The following is a 19,514-nucleotide window of genomic DNA, read 5'->3' as shown; positions in this document are numbered from 1 at the left end:
AATGTATTAAAATTAGACTAAAGTTATCAAAGGTTGTGACTCCTTAAAAGAGAAATAGTTGTGAAAAACTGTGACTCCCTCAATAATAAGATATAAAATGGAGATCATTTCTTTGTGGAGAGATCATCAAATGCGGAATGAAACAATCAATCAGTTTAGAAATAAATGATTAATCTCAAAAGGCAGCAATGAAGGGTGGTGACTCATTTCTTGTGAAGGGTGTACACTTCGTCAAGAAATAAATAGAAAGGGAAGTATCATTCATCCATCCATGAATGATCATTCAAGCATCATTTAAGCATTCACTCATCAATCCATCAAGAAAATATCAATCAGCAAAGATCAATCAAGCAATCAACAACAAATCTATCATTCAATCAAGAAATCATTCTTGAATCTGAGGAAGTAACTTCAAACAGGGACGACCAAATCCCTCCCAAGTTCACAAAGAGACTTAAGGAAGGAAACCCTTATATGCCCTTATCAAGTTTGGACGAAAACCCAAATCTTGGTAAGCCTTGGAAGACAAAAACCCTTATATCAAGTTTGGACGAAAACCCAAATCTTGATCTTGGATGACGAAAACCTTCCAAGATGAACTAGACAGTTTTGAGGATGAAAAGCCCCTTAATATTGTCACTGCTGAGTTAGGGACGAAAACCTCTGATTCAGCAGATTTGAAAGCATTTCCAAAGAATTCAAGATATGATTGATTTTCAAAATTATGTCATGATTTATTGATCTGAATATTATAATAAATTCATTTTGAGGCTAGATTAATCTCCAAGCCTTGATGTAGCACTAACACCCTAAGAATGTTTGTTTGAAATAAGTTCTTGATTTCAGAAGTGTATAGCAGTTCTTTCAGTCTTTCGGTTTTCCATATCTTCAATACACAGAGGCTTCCATATCAACATAGAATTCTTTGCCTCTTGTAGCTTATAAACCATCTTTGAGTTTGAGATGAGTTTGAAGAGATGCAATGTAGATAGAAGATACAATGAATATTCCTGTCAATGGGGTGAATTATAGTGACAAATTGATGGGGATTTCATGATTTACCCAATTTCAAATCCCCAAATTGCATGTTCATATATAAATATAGAGGATATACAACATCAAACTTTGGGGAAAGCATAACTCAACTAACAAGGTCACATGCAATTTTATGTGAATTATGAATTTAAGATTCTACAATCCATGGTGTTTAGGAAAAAAAAAAGAAATTGGCAAAAAATACATGCAGAGAAGGTGATGGAAATTGTCACTTCAAGTCTCCTCCAATGATGGGTCTCGAAGGGGGTGGAAACATTAATTTCAATCACCTCCCTACAGTCTTTTGGAGAATCAAAAATTTTCTAAGCAATACATTTTTATTAACAGTTTAAATCCTAGTTCCACAAGGAGGTCCCTGAGATGCAGAAACGCTAGGGGAATGTGCCCCCATCATACCTCCACCACCACCACAAATCCTGCACCATTTCTGAAACATTTCTTCTGCTGGGGGATGTCTTTGAGACGTTTGTTCTTGGGAAACACCATAAGGGGGCACTGGGACGTAGACAAGACACCCAGATGTCCCTCGACCTTGGAGGGGATGCAGCCAAGTTTCCCAAAACAGAAGACATTCAGGCAAGTTTTTTTCTTTAAGAAAAAGAAAAAAGTCACTTCAAAGAGACTAACCCTAACCATAATTCGACCCCAACCCCCAAGGCCTCTCAAAAAAATTATAAAAGAGACTGAGAGATTGAGCTAAAAGAAGACTTAGGAAAGAGGAGCAAACCAAGAGGAGATTCTTCATTCTTGCAAGAGGGAAGAGGGCAGCAAGATTAAAGGTGGGCATTCAAAACATTTTTTGTTCATTCACACTGTTCATTGTTCAATGTTCGTTGTTTATGCACCTCCTGTTTGAGACTGAAATTTGAATGACTGAAATTTGAAACAATGAAAACCCTGCTGTTTATGAATGACTGAAACAATGAGGATTGAAAACACTGCCCCTTTTTGTCATTGTTTGTTGTTTGATGATTTATATCAGAATTTGACAATTTGTAGGCAAAAATGCACTCAAATTCATTATTGTTTGCTTGAATAATGCACTCAAATTCATTGTTCAAAACTTCAACATTTACTTCAAAAAATTTAAACTCATTGCAATGTTTTTAATTTGACAAATTTGAAATTAATAAATTATGACAGCAGCATATAGGTTTTCTGATTTTTTGTTTATCATTGTTTCTTGCAGCATCATTATCATTATGGGTTCTCACAGCATGAGAGAGGATGTGGTTCAAGAGATTGTAAGTAGAAATTCAAAGTGAAAACCAATCATCTGATGATCTCGGAATAGAAGTAGTGGGGGGTGACTCTAACACTCAAACTGAAACAAGTTTTATTGGGAGTCAATATCATGGCTGCCCTTCTCAAATACTGCAAAAATGGGCCAAAGGCCCCTTTGATCCAAAGTCACCTTTAAAACAATTTGCATCTAAGGTACCAACAAAGACTAGGACAACTAAGGACACTAGAAAGTGGAAATGCCACGTGTTATCTTTAATGGTTTGGCAGCATTACTAGAACTAATGCTCACTTCCTTCTTGTCCAAGGCAAAGGTGTAGATGTATGTAAAATGGTGAAAGGGAACCTGAAATATAGGTCTGAAATATTAAAATTATGGGGTTGTAATGAAGATGAAGTACCTACATCTGCTACTTTGCCACAAAAGAGTAGGTGTCATCAGATTTCTACAATTTCTACTTCTCCTTTGCAAAGTCTAAGACCACCAAATCCATCCAGTTCAAGGGCAGTAAAGCCCAAGGGGAAATGTAAGATGACTAACCCATCTTCACAAACATTGGCAGATTTATTCAATGTGCAAGCAAAGGATGAGGCAAATGATGCCAATGGCATTCCATGATGAGCACACAGTTATACTGAGAGGGGGGGATGAATCAATATAACAACTTTTATTAATTTAAACTTTATCAATCACAATAGCATCAATTACTTAATTTCAACAATCATGCACATGATGAGAACACAATATCTAAGCAGAAACCCGTACGGGAGAAAACCATGGCAAATTACTTGCTTATATAACGATCTTACAAATTTCATAGACTTTAATCTACTAGAGGCACGAACCCCTCATTCAATTCATGAGAACTTTCCCACTAGAGGCACCAACCCTTCATTCAATTTGTGAGCAAATGCCCACTAGAGGCACCAACCCCTCATTCAAATTTCCACCTTATCAATGTTGTTTCTACAACTAATAATGGATAACCTTTTTTTTCACAACTATTGCTATAAATCTCTTCTTCAAAATGCTATAATCTCCTCTTTAAATCTGCTATAACTTGATCATACATTTTCCATAAAGTGATCACAAACTCTTCACATAAATCTGCTATAAAACTCCTTATATCCTTCTCATCAATTCTGCAATTCATCTTCTTATATTCTCTTTATCAAATCTGTTATCTATTTTCTCATTAATGCCCTTGGTATATATACTTCTTTGTCTTTGAAACACACATCACTCACTAGAATCTCCAATCTCCATTTATACCTTTAAATTATTTTCAAGGAATGTGACTCTTATTGAAAGACACAACGTTTCTCAAGAGTTATGCCTTCCTCTAGGGAGGCAATCTTTACTAACAAATCTGCCTTAAATCATAATGTGGTGACTAGAGAGAGAGTTGACCCACAACATAATAACAATTGTTTGTTAAAAACACAGCAATAAAATCGTACCTTTCCATATAAGATGAAGTTGCACCATTTGGTTTGCCACAAGCTAATCGCTACCTATGATAATTAATCTTACTCCATACCACATATTAATGTTTTATTAACATAAACTTGTTAGCTTAATCGGCCATCATATTAAACTGATTGTCATCTTAATATTGGTTTAAGCATGTTCCGAAATCATATCTCTTATTTATTAATTACTGTTCTTGTATATGAAGTCGGCCATTAAGGTATGAGATCGCCATTCTTAGAATTTTTACCAGTCTTTGTCTTCATTTAAATTGATCTCCATGCTCTTCCTTCCTCTTGGCATTAACTTTGCTCCTCCTGTGACGCTATCAAATCTCTTCAGTATTCTACTATCAGACTACTCAATCTTCTATTCTGGGCAATGATTATATGTTGATTATGTTGTCTTTGAATATTCTTTTGGCAGCTCAATCCTTACATGCATACTATCAATCAGCCTTCATAAATTGCATCTGTTACTTGGGTGACTACGCCCTTCAAACTGAGAGCCTTCACAAATTACATCTGTTACTTCGGTGATTACATCCTTCAGACTGAAAGCGGTGGTACCTTACATCCTTTGGCAGCCAGCATGATAATTATATTTGTTCTTTGACAAATCAACCAACACAGTAATTCTATTTGTTCTTTGATTTGTTGTACCTCAGTAATTTTTATAGTTGTGATCAAATCTTAAATGCACAAAGAAATTGTCATTATCTGCTTCCTTATCTTTCTTTAAAGTATCTTCATCTGACAGTAAGTAGCTTTATTCCACGATTTAGTCGCCTTTGGCCTTAATCACATATACCTCATTTTCGGTTGACATTGATGACACTTAATCTAATAATCTCATCCATACTTGTTTGACAAGAATAAATCATCTATACCCTTGACATCAATGACAACATTTTTGACACTCCATTCCATGTGGCTCGCTCTCCTTATTATAAGGAAGTTGTGTCAAAGATAATAAGAGCGGGACCATCATATGTGCCACCAAGGGAGACTAGATTCAAGACAACAATCTTGGATCAAAACTATTCCAAGACTAATATTTTGATGGAGAATATGAAGAGAACCTAGGTCACAAGTGGATGCAGCATAGTCATGGATGGATGGACGGACATTAGGCATCATCCACTCATCAATATCATGGCTACATCTATAGTGGGCCCTTATTTCCTTAGGGCTATTGATTGTTCAAGGCATCACAAGGATTCTCATTTTCAGTTCCAGATCCTCAAATATGCCATAGAAAAGTGTAATGTCCCCACTCCCTGAGTAACTTATCAGGAAAGGAAATTCACCTGACACTCATCTCCATAGGTGAATTCTAGTGTTTGGGGATGGTCTACTTGCCAAAGGGAATCTTATACTTAGTCATTTTTATGACTTTGGTAAGTTAATAAAGTAACTTTATAATTTAAAGTTATAAAAGTAACTTTTTCTAAAAATAGAAAAAAGTTAAGTTATAAGTTATTTAAAATAAATAACTTTACATTACTCCCTTGGCACACTTTCCTAAGTGAATTATATTTTAAAAAGTGGCCCACTTTAATATTTAATGGACCCCTCGTGTTGTACGTACCCTTGGAGGAATTAAAGATTCCATTGGGATCTCAAAAGATGCTATGAGGGTTCAAATTAGGGCAATTGGGAGACATAAGGACTTGTACGTGGAATTCTTTGGCATTATGTTTTTGGAGATTTTTATTATTTTGCTCTGCAATTTGCTGTAATAGCAGGTACAGCAGGTTTGGAGACCAAATTGGAGACGAAATCCTTCAATTTTGGGCAGGTTGGACGAAACCCCAGCTATTTCTATCAAGTCAGCACTCAAGGAAACCTTCAAATCAGGTCTAGAGGACCATTTTCAGAGGGTTTGTGTGATCTTTCTGCAATTTCAGAGGTTGAGGCTCAAATCGGGCAGTTTATTGGCACTTTCCAGCAGATAGGAAACATTTTGGACAGTTGTATCTCTCCCTAGGGCAGCCGTACCATCCTTAGCTGCCTAGAGATTCAAATAAATAATTGGGAGGGTTTTTGAAGCAGTAATTGTTGGTAAAATCATCGTCAGGGCATAGCTAATATAATTTGGCAATCAATTTGGACAAATCTCAGCACATTTGGAAGCAATCAGCAAATTATGAGGGATTTGAAAGCAATTTGGATGAAGTCTCCTGGCAAGTTTTTGGAATAAGCTTCAGATCTCCTGTCTGATCATCAAATTGTTTTAGATAATTATTACTAAGGTGAATAAACCTCATTGGAGGAGTTGAATTGCATTGGAAGCCATTATTTTGCAAATTGTCAATAAAACCCTTATTCCAGGATAGGCGTAGGATCACCTGGTATGCAACTTTGTTCTCTCTGGATAATAAAGCTTCCAAAATTTGTTTCTGTAGTTGTTGTTAAAAGTTTTCAGAATATTCAATTCTATTTCAGTCAATTCTTTCATTGCATTTCTTGCATACATCTCCATACAAGGCATTAAAAAACACAAAAAAATTAAAAACAATTCAAAAACAAAACAAAATCCAATCATCCTCATCGTTGGTCAAAGATTAAGATTTGAAACTATCAGCAAATTCAGATCAGACTTTAGTTGGGGATCTTTCAAAAAGGTTGGGCCACAAAATGTGGTGCACGTAGTGACAGATGCGGCCCATTTGTGCAAAGCTACATGGAAGCTGATTGAGACAGCATATAGACATATTTGATGAACACCTTGTTGTGTGCATGCCATGAATAATGCATTCAAGGACATGGGTAAAATCAGCTATATCAAAACAATTGTTAGTGATGCTAGAGATGTTAAGATGTTTATCTGCAACCACCACACTTCACATGCACTCTTCAGGTCCTCCAAGAAGAAATTCTTGAAACCTATAGACTTCGTATGCATCATACTTTATTTTCTTGGAGAGGATGTTTGAGTTGCAAGAGACATTGCAACTAATGGTTATGATAGCAAAATGGAATTGATGGCCTAAGTTGAAGACACAACAGGGGTTGAGGGTGACGGAGGTGGTGAAGAATGATGTCTTTTGGACTGATGCCAAATATATTGTCTCCATCATTACTCCAATCTTCAAAGTTATTAGATATGGGGATTCTAATGCACCATCCCTTGGAGAGCTGTATGAGTGCATTGATTCTATGCATGATCAAACGAAGGTTGTTGTGTGAGAGGAACCCACATTGTAATTCTATGCCGAGCATATTCAATCGATCATTCAACGTAGATGGGAGAAGCTCAACACTCCCTTCCACATGGCTGCCTATGCATTGAACCCAAAGTAGTATTTGCAAAGGTCTGGCAAAATTACACCTATAGAGGATGCTAAGGTGAAGGATGGGTTCATGAAGGCCATTGAGAAAATGTATGATCCTATAGAGGCCAGCTTGATTCACATTGAGTGGACAAAATTTGCACTCTTTGGGGATATTCAGAGGCGGCCAAGATAGATCTGGAGACTATGTCACAGGAGGACCCCAATTTGTGGTGGAGTATGCATGGGCTTAGATCTTTGACTGCTACTCTAGCCATTTGTTTGTTGTCCCAGGTTTCTAGTTCTTCTATTGTTGAGAGGAATTGGTCTACTTATAGTGTCATCCACTCCATTAAGAGGAAAAGTCTTTACTTCTAGGTGCGCAGAGAAGCTTGTGGCTATACATAGTACTTGTGTCTCATTGACTGCAACACACTAACGTACAAGGAGTGTCCAGCAGCCAAAAGAAGAGCCAACATAGATTGACGATGATGCTACGTAGACAAAGCTGGTTGGTATTGGTGTAGATAAGCTTGAGCATGTGGGGTCTAGCAATTCTAGTGATGAGAAGTTTGGCAAGGAGCTTGGGGATGATTAGAGGCATCAAGCCATTGATTCATGAGTCATGCGTCATTAGTATTCCTATCTAGTATTTACCATTTTGTTTTTGAAGTTTGAACTTTGAACATTGTTGATTGTAATCATGAATCATCATTATGAAATTTTGAAAATTCTCGTTTCAATGTCAATATTTTGATTTTAAATATGAAAAACTACTGCTAGTTAAATCCTCAATGTTCAATGCAATCATTGCAATGTGTTTAGTTATTCCTTATACAATTATACATCTTTTATAACTATTTTTTCAAGTATTAATGTATTTCAGCACCACTCCCCCACTGCTGTCCCCAGACTTAGTCCCCCCATACCCCAGTCCCCAAAGCCCGTCCCCAAAACCCATCCCCACATCAAGAAACTTTGTGGAACATTGGTTTAAACAAATTATTTTTGTTCCATATGCGGTTGGCATTAACTAGACAATAATTTCAACATCTTTTTTCCATCAAAACAAACAAACATTAGCTTCATTGTCTCAAAGATAAATTTGTAACATATTATTCTATGGGTTACCCCATTCAATGGGTAAGTGTTAGTATATGGCATTCCCAAAGCAATCTCATTCAAGGTAGCTCTATTTTACTTTGTCATAAAACCAATAATGAAACAGAATGGTTGGCAACTATGTCTAGGATTAATATGGCTATAGATTCTAATTGCAAGAATATTGTTGTGGAATACAACTTGCCAAATTTGATAAATGGTCTTGGGAAACAAGTTTGTTTGAATGGGAAGCTTTGAAGTTTACTTGATGAGGTTGTCGATTTGTGTAAGAGGTTTAGTGCCATTTCCATTATCCATTGCTATTGTGATGAGAACAAAATGGTTGATTACCTTGCCAATGAAGGTGTTGAACAAGCTCCCTTTTAGCCTTGTTTAGTAGTTGTAGTGCCCCATGGCCTTTTTTGAAGTTCTTACAAGGTGATTACTCCCTTAGGTGCGTCATGGTGGGTCCATCATGCCCCTATCCCTATCATCAGCTTGTCTCATCCACTCAACCTTAGAACATTCCTTTTCACGGGCATTGGTGTAATTTAAGGTGGATTTGTGTTGTTCATATGGGCCCATGCTTCCATTCTATATTTATCATGTAGGTGCTGGTAATATTGTGGTTTTTTTCTTGGTCTATGGTTTTTATTTGTAATTCTTGTTGTTGCCCCCTCAGTTTGGTTATGATGAGACATGCAGGGTCTTTTGGGTTAGTTGATTCATGGATAAGAGGCATCAGTCTAGTGGTTCTAGAGATCCATTCTTTCATGACAAGGCTTCTAATCATTATCTGCATGCAATTCTTCACTACCCTGATTCTTCTTCTCTTAATCTTGTGAAGTTGAATATGGGCTCAAAGGATTAGAAGATGATGGTCATTTGCATTCTAGGGCTTTTATTTTAGCAAATTTATGTGCTAAGTTGGATAATGATGTGGTCCTAGTGGATATTTGCAATTGGATTACCAATTCTATGCTTCAGTCTAAGATGGTCAGCTTCGAAATTTAAGGATTTGGTTGTTGGTGGAATTTCATCAAGATACAGTCATGAGGAGATTTCTCGAAAGGTGGTCGGTTAGGCTTCAATTGGTAGTTGTAGAGTGACAAATAAGGGTCCTTTGGCTCCAACTTCTATTGGGAGCATGTGCATTCTAAACATGGAACTTTATGTAAAATCATGATCTCCAAGATCTCACTTCATTTTTGTGAGAATTTGTGCTTGGTTCTAAGAAAATTGTTGGTCACCCATAAGAATAGCACCTTGGAGGTGTCTAGTGCTTTCAACCTACTTTCTCTTTCAATGGGGTCTAAGTTGCAAGATTCACCTACCTAGGGGCCTGGTACCGATCTAGTTCAGTCCAGGTCCAGATCCTAGTCCAATACACCTGCAAGTCTAGTCAGGGTCTATACCTGGGCGATCCAGTTCGTCTTGGGTGAACCCAGACACTTGGGCACCCAAAAACGATTTTTTTTTGGCAAAATTTGATTAAACTTTGAAATCCACCACTTGAAAATTAGAAAAAAAAACCCTAAAAGTGACTTTTATAACATTCATTTGGTTCCTTTTTGCTCATTTGTTTTGCAAACAGTTATTTTTTCCTTGCAAGTTGAGAAAATTTTGGCTTTTAGCATCAAATAAGAGTTGAAGATCGATTTTTGTAGCTTGATCAAGTGTTGCAACTTCATTCGTGCTCATTCGCAATCTTCCATTGGCTAAAAGAGGTAAGCTTTTTTACATTTTTTTCAACAATTTTTGTTTCACAAACATGAAACATTATTTATTTAGTTTACTTATTTTTTTTCCATTCTTTTGTTTTTGTTTTTGAATGTGTTCATTAAAAATCTTGCCATAGGAACTAGAATGGCATCTACCTCTTCCTCCATAGGCACAAATGAACAATAAAAACAAAAATCGAATCCAAATTCTCCCCTATGGAAGTATGTTGATATTATACAACCGCTTCCAAGAGGTAGGGGATTCCATTGGCTTTGCCAAGGATGTGATAAAGAACGTAATAGTTCATATTTTTGGGTGGTAGGCCATTTTTGTGGAATAGCAAGAAGGGGCATCAAAAAATGCCCTGTAAAAAATGGTGTGCCTATACCACAAGAGACGGTGTTAAAATATATTAGGGAGCATGAAGAAGCAAAAGAGAGAGAAGCCTGTAGATTAAATCAAACTGTTTAAAAAAAATCAAAGAGAATGCAGCCCCCATCTAATCCCAATATTATAGTAGAAAACCACCCATTTTTCCACAACTGAGCCTGAAAGTGAAGCACCCATTGCACGCAAAAATTCAAAGGGGCTTTTAGAAAGTGCATTTCAAAATGAGAGTCGAGACATTGCAGATCAAGATGTAGCAAGAAGCATATATGAAAATGGGTTGGCTTTAAATGTTGTTCGCTCCCCATATTGGAAAAAGATGTTGAAAAGTGTTAATGAAGCTCCAAGAGAGTATAAGGGTCTAGGTTATGAGAAGGTACATGGAACCTTGTTGGAAAGAGAGATCAAGGGGGTTGAAGATGCATTGAATCCCACAAGGGATTCATGGACTAAGACAAGTGTAACCTTTGTTCCAGATAGGTTGAAAGATTCCAAATCGTCCCTTGATTAATGTCATAGCGATGTCTCCTAAAGGGGCAATGTTTTTGAAAGTTGTGGATTGTGAGGTGTCATGTCCCATGATAAATGTACAGAATGTAAACATCTATGTAATATGATCTCTGTTCCAGATTTTAGATTCTTTTTTAAAATTAATCTTTTATTAAATTAATTAATTTAATGATGACAGAGTTAATTCAATTAATAATTATTCTTAATTTAATGACCAAATAACTTTGAAGTTTATTATATACGATGACTAATACTTTAGGCATCGATTACTTATTATGGTGTTTAAGACAAAGTCACGATCGTAGGAAGACATACATCTTTCTGACTAGTTGTGACTCTCCAATACGATTTATGAAGGAATATATATATTGGGTTTTGGGGAATTGGGGAGGACAGCCAGAAAGGAAAAAGAATCAAATATTGCGGGAGTGAAACCAATCACAGTTTTGATTCATCAGACGGCAAGACAATCATCCCAGGTATGTCACATACTCAGAAAATATGTTCGACTGGTTAAACGGTTCAAATAAGTTCTGTATCTTGCAGAGTGTTTAGATTTATGGTTATAATGCACGACGGTAATTTGCATCAATGTCAAATTCGTGTGTTCTAGTATTAAACCGCAATTATTCATCATTCAACCCGTATAACATATTAAACTGCAACTATGTATGTGATTCGATAGAGCTGTGCATTTCTAGTAATTAAACTTAAAGTCATATATGTATTTACGACCCCAAGCAGTCACAATCTGATACGTATAAGCAGTTTACAATAGTAATAAATATGAATAATGTTATGCTAAGGAATTGACAGTCTTTCACAGTACGTCTGATATATTATGATATACATAAGTAGATTACTAATAAAGTTAACCCACAAATGGCAAAAGCGAACTCCTTAATGATTACGTTTTCTGTTCACCGGGTATAATAACCATAAGATTATACATAATTTGGATAAAACGAACTGCTGTAATACTGAGAGATTATTTTACAAATCTGAAACTAAAACATACTGTACAATCTTATGTCAATAACAATGAATCTATTCACTAATTTACTAAAAATCCCGGGAAGGCAGAGTGGTTGGGAGAGGAGGATAAGTCTGTCTCAGTTGTCCACCTACTGATCCATGTAAGATCAGTAGGCCAGTAGGGCATATGACTGCTACTGGGCCTGGGACTGGTCATTAATAAGCCCCTCTAAAATCTGAAACTTCCTTGGTTTAATAATTTTAGGGTGAGGCAAGGAATGAATTGCGGGGATAAGACCCACACCACTAATAGTAAGCCAAAGGGGCATAATGACTGCCTTTGGATCCAGAGTGGGATGGATGGGCTAACCGGATCATTCCCTGTGCTACCAAGTTACCAACTATGGTTATTAAAGAAAAAAATGTTATAAACCATATAAGTTACAATTGAATAAATCTTGTTTCCGCTGCATATGTATAATCTGTAAAAAGTAATTTCTGTATGTTATAATGTGATTTTTCTTTGAATATGAGCAATGATTTCATTTCTGATTTTTTTTTTTTTATCTTTATCCCAGGCAAACATATTTGTACTTATATTACTAGTAAGGGACATTACAAGTGGTATCAGAGCATATCTCCTGCCACCCTGTAGAAATTGTTAATGCATAGACGCAGTGTAAAATGAGTGACCAACTGAGCAATGACATTAGGGCATTCATGGAGCAAAATGAGAAAACCAATTAGTTGATCCTACAAACACTCCAAACCCTAAGCAACAATAATTCTAGAGCTACCCAAAATAATGGTAGGGACACCAACTCTCATCATTCCGAAAATAATCAAGGCAATGATAGTGCAAATACAAGGCCCACAAAACCGTTCTTTTTACCAAGAGAAGAGTTCGGGGAAGAAGAAAATCATTCCCCTTTGGATAATGTAGATGAGATATTAAGATCATATACAAACTTAGACCCAGAACTAAAAGCAAATGTGTCATTTAGAGAATACCATGAAGACAAAATGAGAGCTATTCCCCAAGCTAAAAGGCCAAAGTATGGAAATAAAGACCTTAGGGAAAGAATCAGCAAGATCACCCTTCCCAATTTTGACGGGTCGGGAAAATTTTCTGCCAAATCCTGGATCCAAAAACTTGATACCTATCTTTCCCTCAACCCTATGACAGAAGAAAATGCAATCCAATTTGCAGTATTACATCTCACAGGAGCTGCCCATGATTGGTGGCACCATGGTCTTGTCACCTTGGGTCACCAACATATCACTTCCTATGAAGAATTCACTCAGAAAATCATCAAAAGGTTTGATCAAAAACATCCACAATGGTACTTTAAGGAGCTGACCCGGTTAAAACAAGAAGGGACTGTGGAAGAATTTGCCACTGAATTTCAAGGGTTAGCAGTGATGGTACCAGAAATTTCACAAGAGAGGCTTACTTAACTCTTCGTGGAAGGACTAAAGGACTCAATCCGTAGTATAGTAGGTGCTATGGAACCAATCAGTCTAGAAGAAGCAATTTTGAAAGCAAAAAAGTTTGATGCCCCCTCATCCAAAGAGAAACCTAAGAATTTTCAATCTAGTGCAAAAAGCCAGCCTAAGGGAGATAACCCTAGGAAAGATCATCATAATGAAAAGCCTTGCCACTATTGCAAGGAACCATGGGAGAAAGCTCACATTTGTAAAAATGGGGAATAAATTCTCATATTGGTATCATAGATGATTCTGCTCTTTGGGACATTCAGGGTCATTGGCATAAGTCTCTTGAACATAATTCAGTTACATAATTCAAAGCTTTTATTATAGATAACACCATTGTCGCAAGCACAAATTACAGAGATCAGACACAACATTGTTACAGGTTATTGCAGAATCGTATATATTAATGTTAATATCTAAGACAACGACATATTGCTACAAGCGATATTAACACCACTCCCTCACTTTGCAATAACTGTATCCGTTTATGTTAGATATGGTAGTATTCAACACTCAATATACCTATATCATTCTATGAATAATATCATGACTAATACATAAATCTTATCAATTGAATATTCTATACATCCAAGTGTCATCATAAAACCTAATTCTTAATAATATTTGAGACCTGAAGGAAACAAATCTCTCGCAATTGGATTTTGTAACGAGTTGTCCCTATTTCGTAAGTTTGGAAATAAAGGGGACATTACATGAGGGCCATGTAAAAGATGGGCAATTTATTGCGGATATTCTCATCTCTGCCATTGAGACAATGGGACCCCATAATGTTGTTCAAATCATAATGGAAAACTTGAAGAATTGTAGAGGTGTTGGTTTGTTGGTTGAGGAACACTATCACCATATCTTTTGAACAACTTGTGCAGTCCACTCACTCCATCTCATGTTACAAAAGATTGGGAATAAAATTGATTGGATCAAACAAGTGTATGCAGAGGTTGAGGACATCCAAATGTTCATCACAAACCACCACATGTTTCAAGGGATTTTTAAATCTTTTTCAAGTTTGGAGCTATTGAAGGTAAGTAGTAATTTAATTTTACATTTTCTGAATTTTTTATTTTCTATGTTCATAATTCGATTGTGTAATGTGTATTCTTCTTTAAAGTTTGTCTTTAATTTTTTAACATTTTGGCTTTAATTTCTATTACAGGTTGTAATATGGTGATCAGCCAATATTGGGCTATATGGAAGCAAAGCAGCACTAAGAGGGCAACAAGAATTAGGGAAAAGGATATTGGATGACTCATGATGAGATCTTGTAAAGTATCTCCTTAGTTTCACCAAGCCCACTATGAGCATGATTCGCTACATTGACATGGATAGGCCTTGAATTTGAGATTTTAATGATGGCATTGATTCAATGCTTCAGCGGATGAAGTGCATCATAAATATAAAAGAGCAAGACCTCAAGAAGACTTTCTTCAAACAATTGCAAGCAATTGTTATAGAAAGGTGGAATAAGATGACCACTCATTTACATCTTCTTACCTTTGCCTTGACACCAAAGTACTATAGCAATCAATTTCTTGATCAGCCGAGAAGGCTTGCACCATGGAGAGATTTAGAAGTGTCCAAAAGGTACAAGGCAGCATTCCTTAGACTCTTCCTTAAAGATGATGTGCAAGATTTGATTACAAAGGAATTCACAACTTTTGTGAATGCGATGGTCTAAGTGTTGACGCTCTTCGTCATAGGTTTAAGAAGGATGCTCATAGTTGGTGGTACTTCCATTGCACATGCTTCCAAAACCTACAGCCCCTCACAATCAAAATTTTATAACGAGTTTAATTAATTTTATTTTATCACAAGTTTTATTTATAGTTTACTTTGTCTTCATGGGTTGCTATTTCATCTGCATCAAAAAGAAATTGGAGCACAGATTCTTTGATCCACTCAATAAAGAACAATAGATTGCAATCAAAAAGAGCAGAGAATCTTTGATCCACTCAACAAAGCACAATAGATTGCAATAAAAAAGAGCGCAGAACTTCGTATATGTGCATTCCAACTTACGTCTCCTTTCACACAAGCAACATGACTACAAGCAAGGGGAGTCGAAGATGTGGGATATAGAGCTAGAGCATACTAACTTGGATGCTTCCACTTCTCAGCTTGTTGTATTTGAGGATTTGGAAAGCGAACACACTAATAGTGCAAGTGCAAATGTCATTGGCATTTGCATTCGTTCATCTAATGTCAATGTCATTGATGAGGAGGATAAGAATCATGAGAATGATGATGCTGATGATTTATAGAATCCATTTGATAATTAAACTTTAAAACTATAGTTCCAATTGTTGAAACAATGATACTTGAACTCGATATTATTATTTTGATATTGAACTTGATGTATATGATGCTATGATGGTATGCTCATGATGCCATGATTACAAGTTTATTGTGGTTTTGTTGTTTATATGATGCTACATGACATTCTAATCTTAATTCATGCTTCTAGGTATATATATATATATATATGAAAGTTTACATTGTCTTTATACTAACGAACCCAAACCCCTTTTCAAAATATTGCTGAATCGGCATACTAGATTCTCGAACCCAAACTGGTGCTCGAACACAAACTAGCAACTTAGAATGGGGAGATAGAATGGACAAAGAAAAGGAAGTTATAAATGGAGTCTATTTTTAGACTCTTAAAAACAATGATGGTACCATCAATCCTTCTCCAAAGCAAGTAGTGGTGGTGGCTCAAGGATGGAATATGGCTTTGAGAATTGTCGAAGGTCTAGATGTTGCATCCACCAATGTGGGAGGTTGGGGTTTTGAAGGCTCCTTAGTTTGAGTATTGGCCTTCTTTCTCTGTTTTTTGGTTAGTTGCTGCTGGATGCTTGCTTTCTCATAATCCGTGTGGATCATTTTTGTTTCAGCTTTATGCCTTCTATGTAGTTTATGTTGACCTTGGGGTCATTTGTTAACTTTTTATTGATATTAAAGATGAGGACCCCTATGTATCCCTCTATAATGGTATCAAAACACATTATTTATCTGGGTCCCCTTGCCTCATGTTTGTTGCCACTGTAATGTTTTCATAGTTACAATCTGTTGATCTACCTGTCCGATATTTCTATGGTAAAAACTTGTTCCACGTTAATATCTCCTTTCATTCATTTGACTTATCTCCAAGTTGCAATGCATTCCTTTTGATAGAAAATCAGAAAAACTTAATTCACGTTATAAATACTATTTTTATAAAAATAGTGATGAATATATAGTAATAGGACAACTAATAGCAATGTTAGAAATACAATATTTCAATATGATATAGGAGATACATTGAAAAATGGAGAAAATGTCTAACTCATACGTGTAATAGCTATATTTAAAATGTAGCTATATAAAAATCCATCATTCATAATTTTTACTTCTCACAATTTTTTATTATTTTTTCCTTAGAATTTAAAAACAAATCCAATGTATATTACATCAAAGAACACATAAGTAATATCAGATGAACAGCAGCGCTACAAGCAAAGCTCTGTGCTATGAATGGTAGCAGGGCTAACATATGACCCTTTGTCCCAAGAGACAGAGTCTACATCTTACCCAAAAAAAATTGACTTTGCTAATGCCGATCCAATCTCTGCTTAACAATATTCACCCTCCTAAATTTAAGTATAGAATTATTCTTTAAAATAAGCTGATTCGCATCTTCTTTATCAAAGGTAATAAATGGAAGACAGCCTTAATATAAGTCATATCTCTATACAACTACCCTCTAATAAACTAGGTATTGCCTAAGCGAGGAAAACATCAAAAAAGATGGGCAGTAAGCAATATACCGAATTAGCATGAGGAGCTCACAAGGTCCTGCAGATGATCATTTCCAACGAACACGCCTAATGTATTCCTCTCCCATTCTTTATATTCATCCTTATCCAATTTCAAAAACTTAACGTAAAGAGTCCTTTCCAAAATAGCATGTCCAACAAAGTCCTCCTCCCGAAAACAATGAATAGAGAATCAGATATGACAGACTTACTGAGACTAGAATTATCCTCCAACCCTTGATGAAGCACTGACCACTCTAAATTGGTACTTGAAATAAGTTCTTGATTTCAAAAAGTTTAGCAGCAATTTCAGTACTTGGGTTTTCAATTGCTTCCATATGCACTCAGGATTTCACATTAATATAGAATTATCTTTGACCTCCTGTATCCTGTAAATCATCTTTGAATTTATAATGAGTTTGGGAAGACGCAATGTGAATGGAAAATAAAGGGAAATTAGTGGTATATGCTTAGGTGGGAGTGCTTGAGCAGCAAGCACATTGTTTGTTATTTGGAAAATCCAAAACTCCGAATAACAAACAACACGCCCCTTGTTTTCAGCCAGCACAGGCGATCAATAATAAAGATTCCATAACTGAACCCCAGTTTCAAAATCACAAACGACATGTACAAACTGAGTAATATAGAACATCCAATTTCGGGTGCAGCATACCTCAACAGACAGTCCCTGCGCAATTCCTAGGTGAATTTGATTGAATAGACACCCCAAAATGTGGCATCTAAGCCAAATTTTTGGCAATTTTCACCCAAAGAACGGAAAATATCTTAATTAACAAGTACGTGAAAGGAGACGAAAAAACCAAACAATTAGCCCACATATCTCAAATTTGACGCTTAAGCCTTTGTACTCAATGTAATCGACAAGCACTGATTAACATGAAAAGTTTCGATGAGTACAGTGAAAGGCTAGGAAATTCCTTCAGTCAGATTGTCACGACAAGGGAAAATCAAACAAAATTTCCCAAATCATCCTTGATATTTTTCTCACTGGGGATGTAAATAAAAATGCAAATAAAACAACCCCGTCGGACCGATTTTTTCGCATGTCCACTAAAACCTCGGGACCGAATAGTTCTTTTATGTGGTTATAATTGTACACCAATTGAACCCTGAAAAGAAAAAGACCCAGATAATTAACATTCTGTAAGAGATCAAAACCTGTGGAATGGTAATAGCAGAATCTCCTTCTGCGGCGTCTTCAGACTGCATCGTCACAAATTTAAGGCAGCTGAGATAATGTAGAGCCTTTTGAATGGATTGCGTCTAACGAATAGCATTGCCGTGGAGACTTTCGGATGAATTGGATCTAATGATATAGCATTGCCGTAAAAGCGGAAAAGTCCTGTACTTCAACAATATCATCATTCCACAGGACCAATTATGGGAGAACAGTCTTCTTGCTTAAAGTGCTGCTGTCAAATGAATGGACTATTAGCCTACTGTAACTGTACTTGTAAAGCAGCAAATATTCCCATTTCAGCCTCGCTCCTTTGCCTATGTGGGCCAGAGGAGCTTTGTTTCTAGCGATGATAAATTCATATAATGTACGGAACTGGTTAAAAAAATTTAAATTTTGTTCAATTAAAGTAATATAAATGTTGTATTTTTAATGTAGGGTATCTTTTAGATTTTCAGACTTTATATAGAGCAAAGGCATTCTAGTGATTTTGGTCATTGTTCTAGTAATTGTCTGAGCAGCTTACGTTTAGTTTATGTTATGTGTGGTTTTTGTTTTTTAAGTAGGAAGGTCAAAGGAGCTTTGTTTCTAGCGATGATAAATTTATATAATGTACAGAATCGATTAAAAAAATTTAAATTTTGTTCTTTTCAAGTAATATAAATGTTGTATTTTTAATGTAGGGTCATCTTTAGATTTTCAGGTTTTAGATAGAGCATAGGCATTCTAGTGATTTTGGTCACTGCTTTAGTAATTGAAAGAGTAGCTTATGCTTAGCTTATGTTATGTGTGGTTCTTGTTTCTTGAGTAGGAAGGAGTTATTGATATTGTACTTTAACAATTGCAAAAGTTGTCTTGCAATGAAATGGTGATGATGGGTGGTGTTTTAAATGTATTGGATTATATATGGTTTGGGATGATTGCTACGTGTTGGTAGGAGAGTCGTTGTAAGATCGTTTGCAATGTGAGGGAGTTGTTTATACTCTATGACATGTGGATAGTGGATCATGAGCTTGTTTGGCGATGGCGAAGGTCAATTGAGATGTTGGCAAAGGAGGTCTTTGGGCACCTAAATGCAAATGATGTTACCAATAGGAGATTTTGAAAGTTTTAAATGGCAATGCAGGGTAGCAACAAGGTATTGAGAGGCAGATGGATATCAAGGAGCTAATTGAGTAAAATTAAACAATAGGATCAAGAGGTAATCATAGATTTTTAAAAGAGGCATATGTGTTGGAAAAGATTGATTGCAAGACAATACAATCAAAACTC

General features: G+C 36.1%; 1 protein-coding gene across 4 annotated transcripts in view; it reads right to left on the bottom strand.

Annotated features, from left to right (window-relative positions):
- Nucleotides 1–18,567, bottom strand: part of LOC131061007 (uncharacterized) — a 133,065-nt gene extending 114,498 nt beyond the window's left edge. For 2 of the 4 annotated variants that reach the window (XM_057994510.2, XM_057994511.2), the window contains exon 1: nucleotides 18,224–18,567. In XM_057994510.2, coding sequence (XP_057850493.2) covers nucleotides 18,224–18,274 — 51 coding nt within the window. In that variant the 5' untranslated portion in view covers nucleotides 18,275–18,567. The other 2 variants (XM_057994508.2, XM_057994509.2) reach the window with 2 other exon arrangements.
- Between the last annotated feature and the right edge of the window lie 947 nt (nucleotides 18,568–19,514).

The sequence above is a fragment of the Cryptomeria japonica genome, chromosome 9 (genome assembly GCF_030272615.1).
Source record: "Cryptomeria japonica chromosome 9, Sugi_1.0, whole genome shotgun sequence".
Taxonomy (NCBI): domain Eukaryota; kingdom Viridiplantae; phylum Streptophyta; class Pinopsida; order Cupressales; family Cupressaceae; genus Cryptomeria; species Cryptomeria japonica.
Note: the sequence above shows the minus strand (reverse complement) of the source record. Positions and strands in the feature narration are given on the sequence as shown.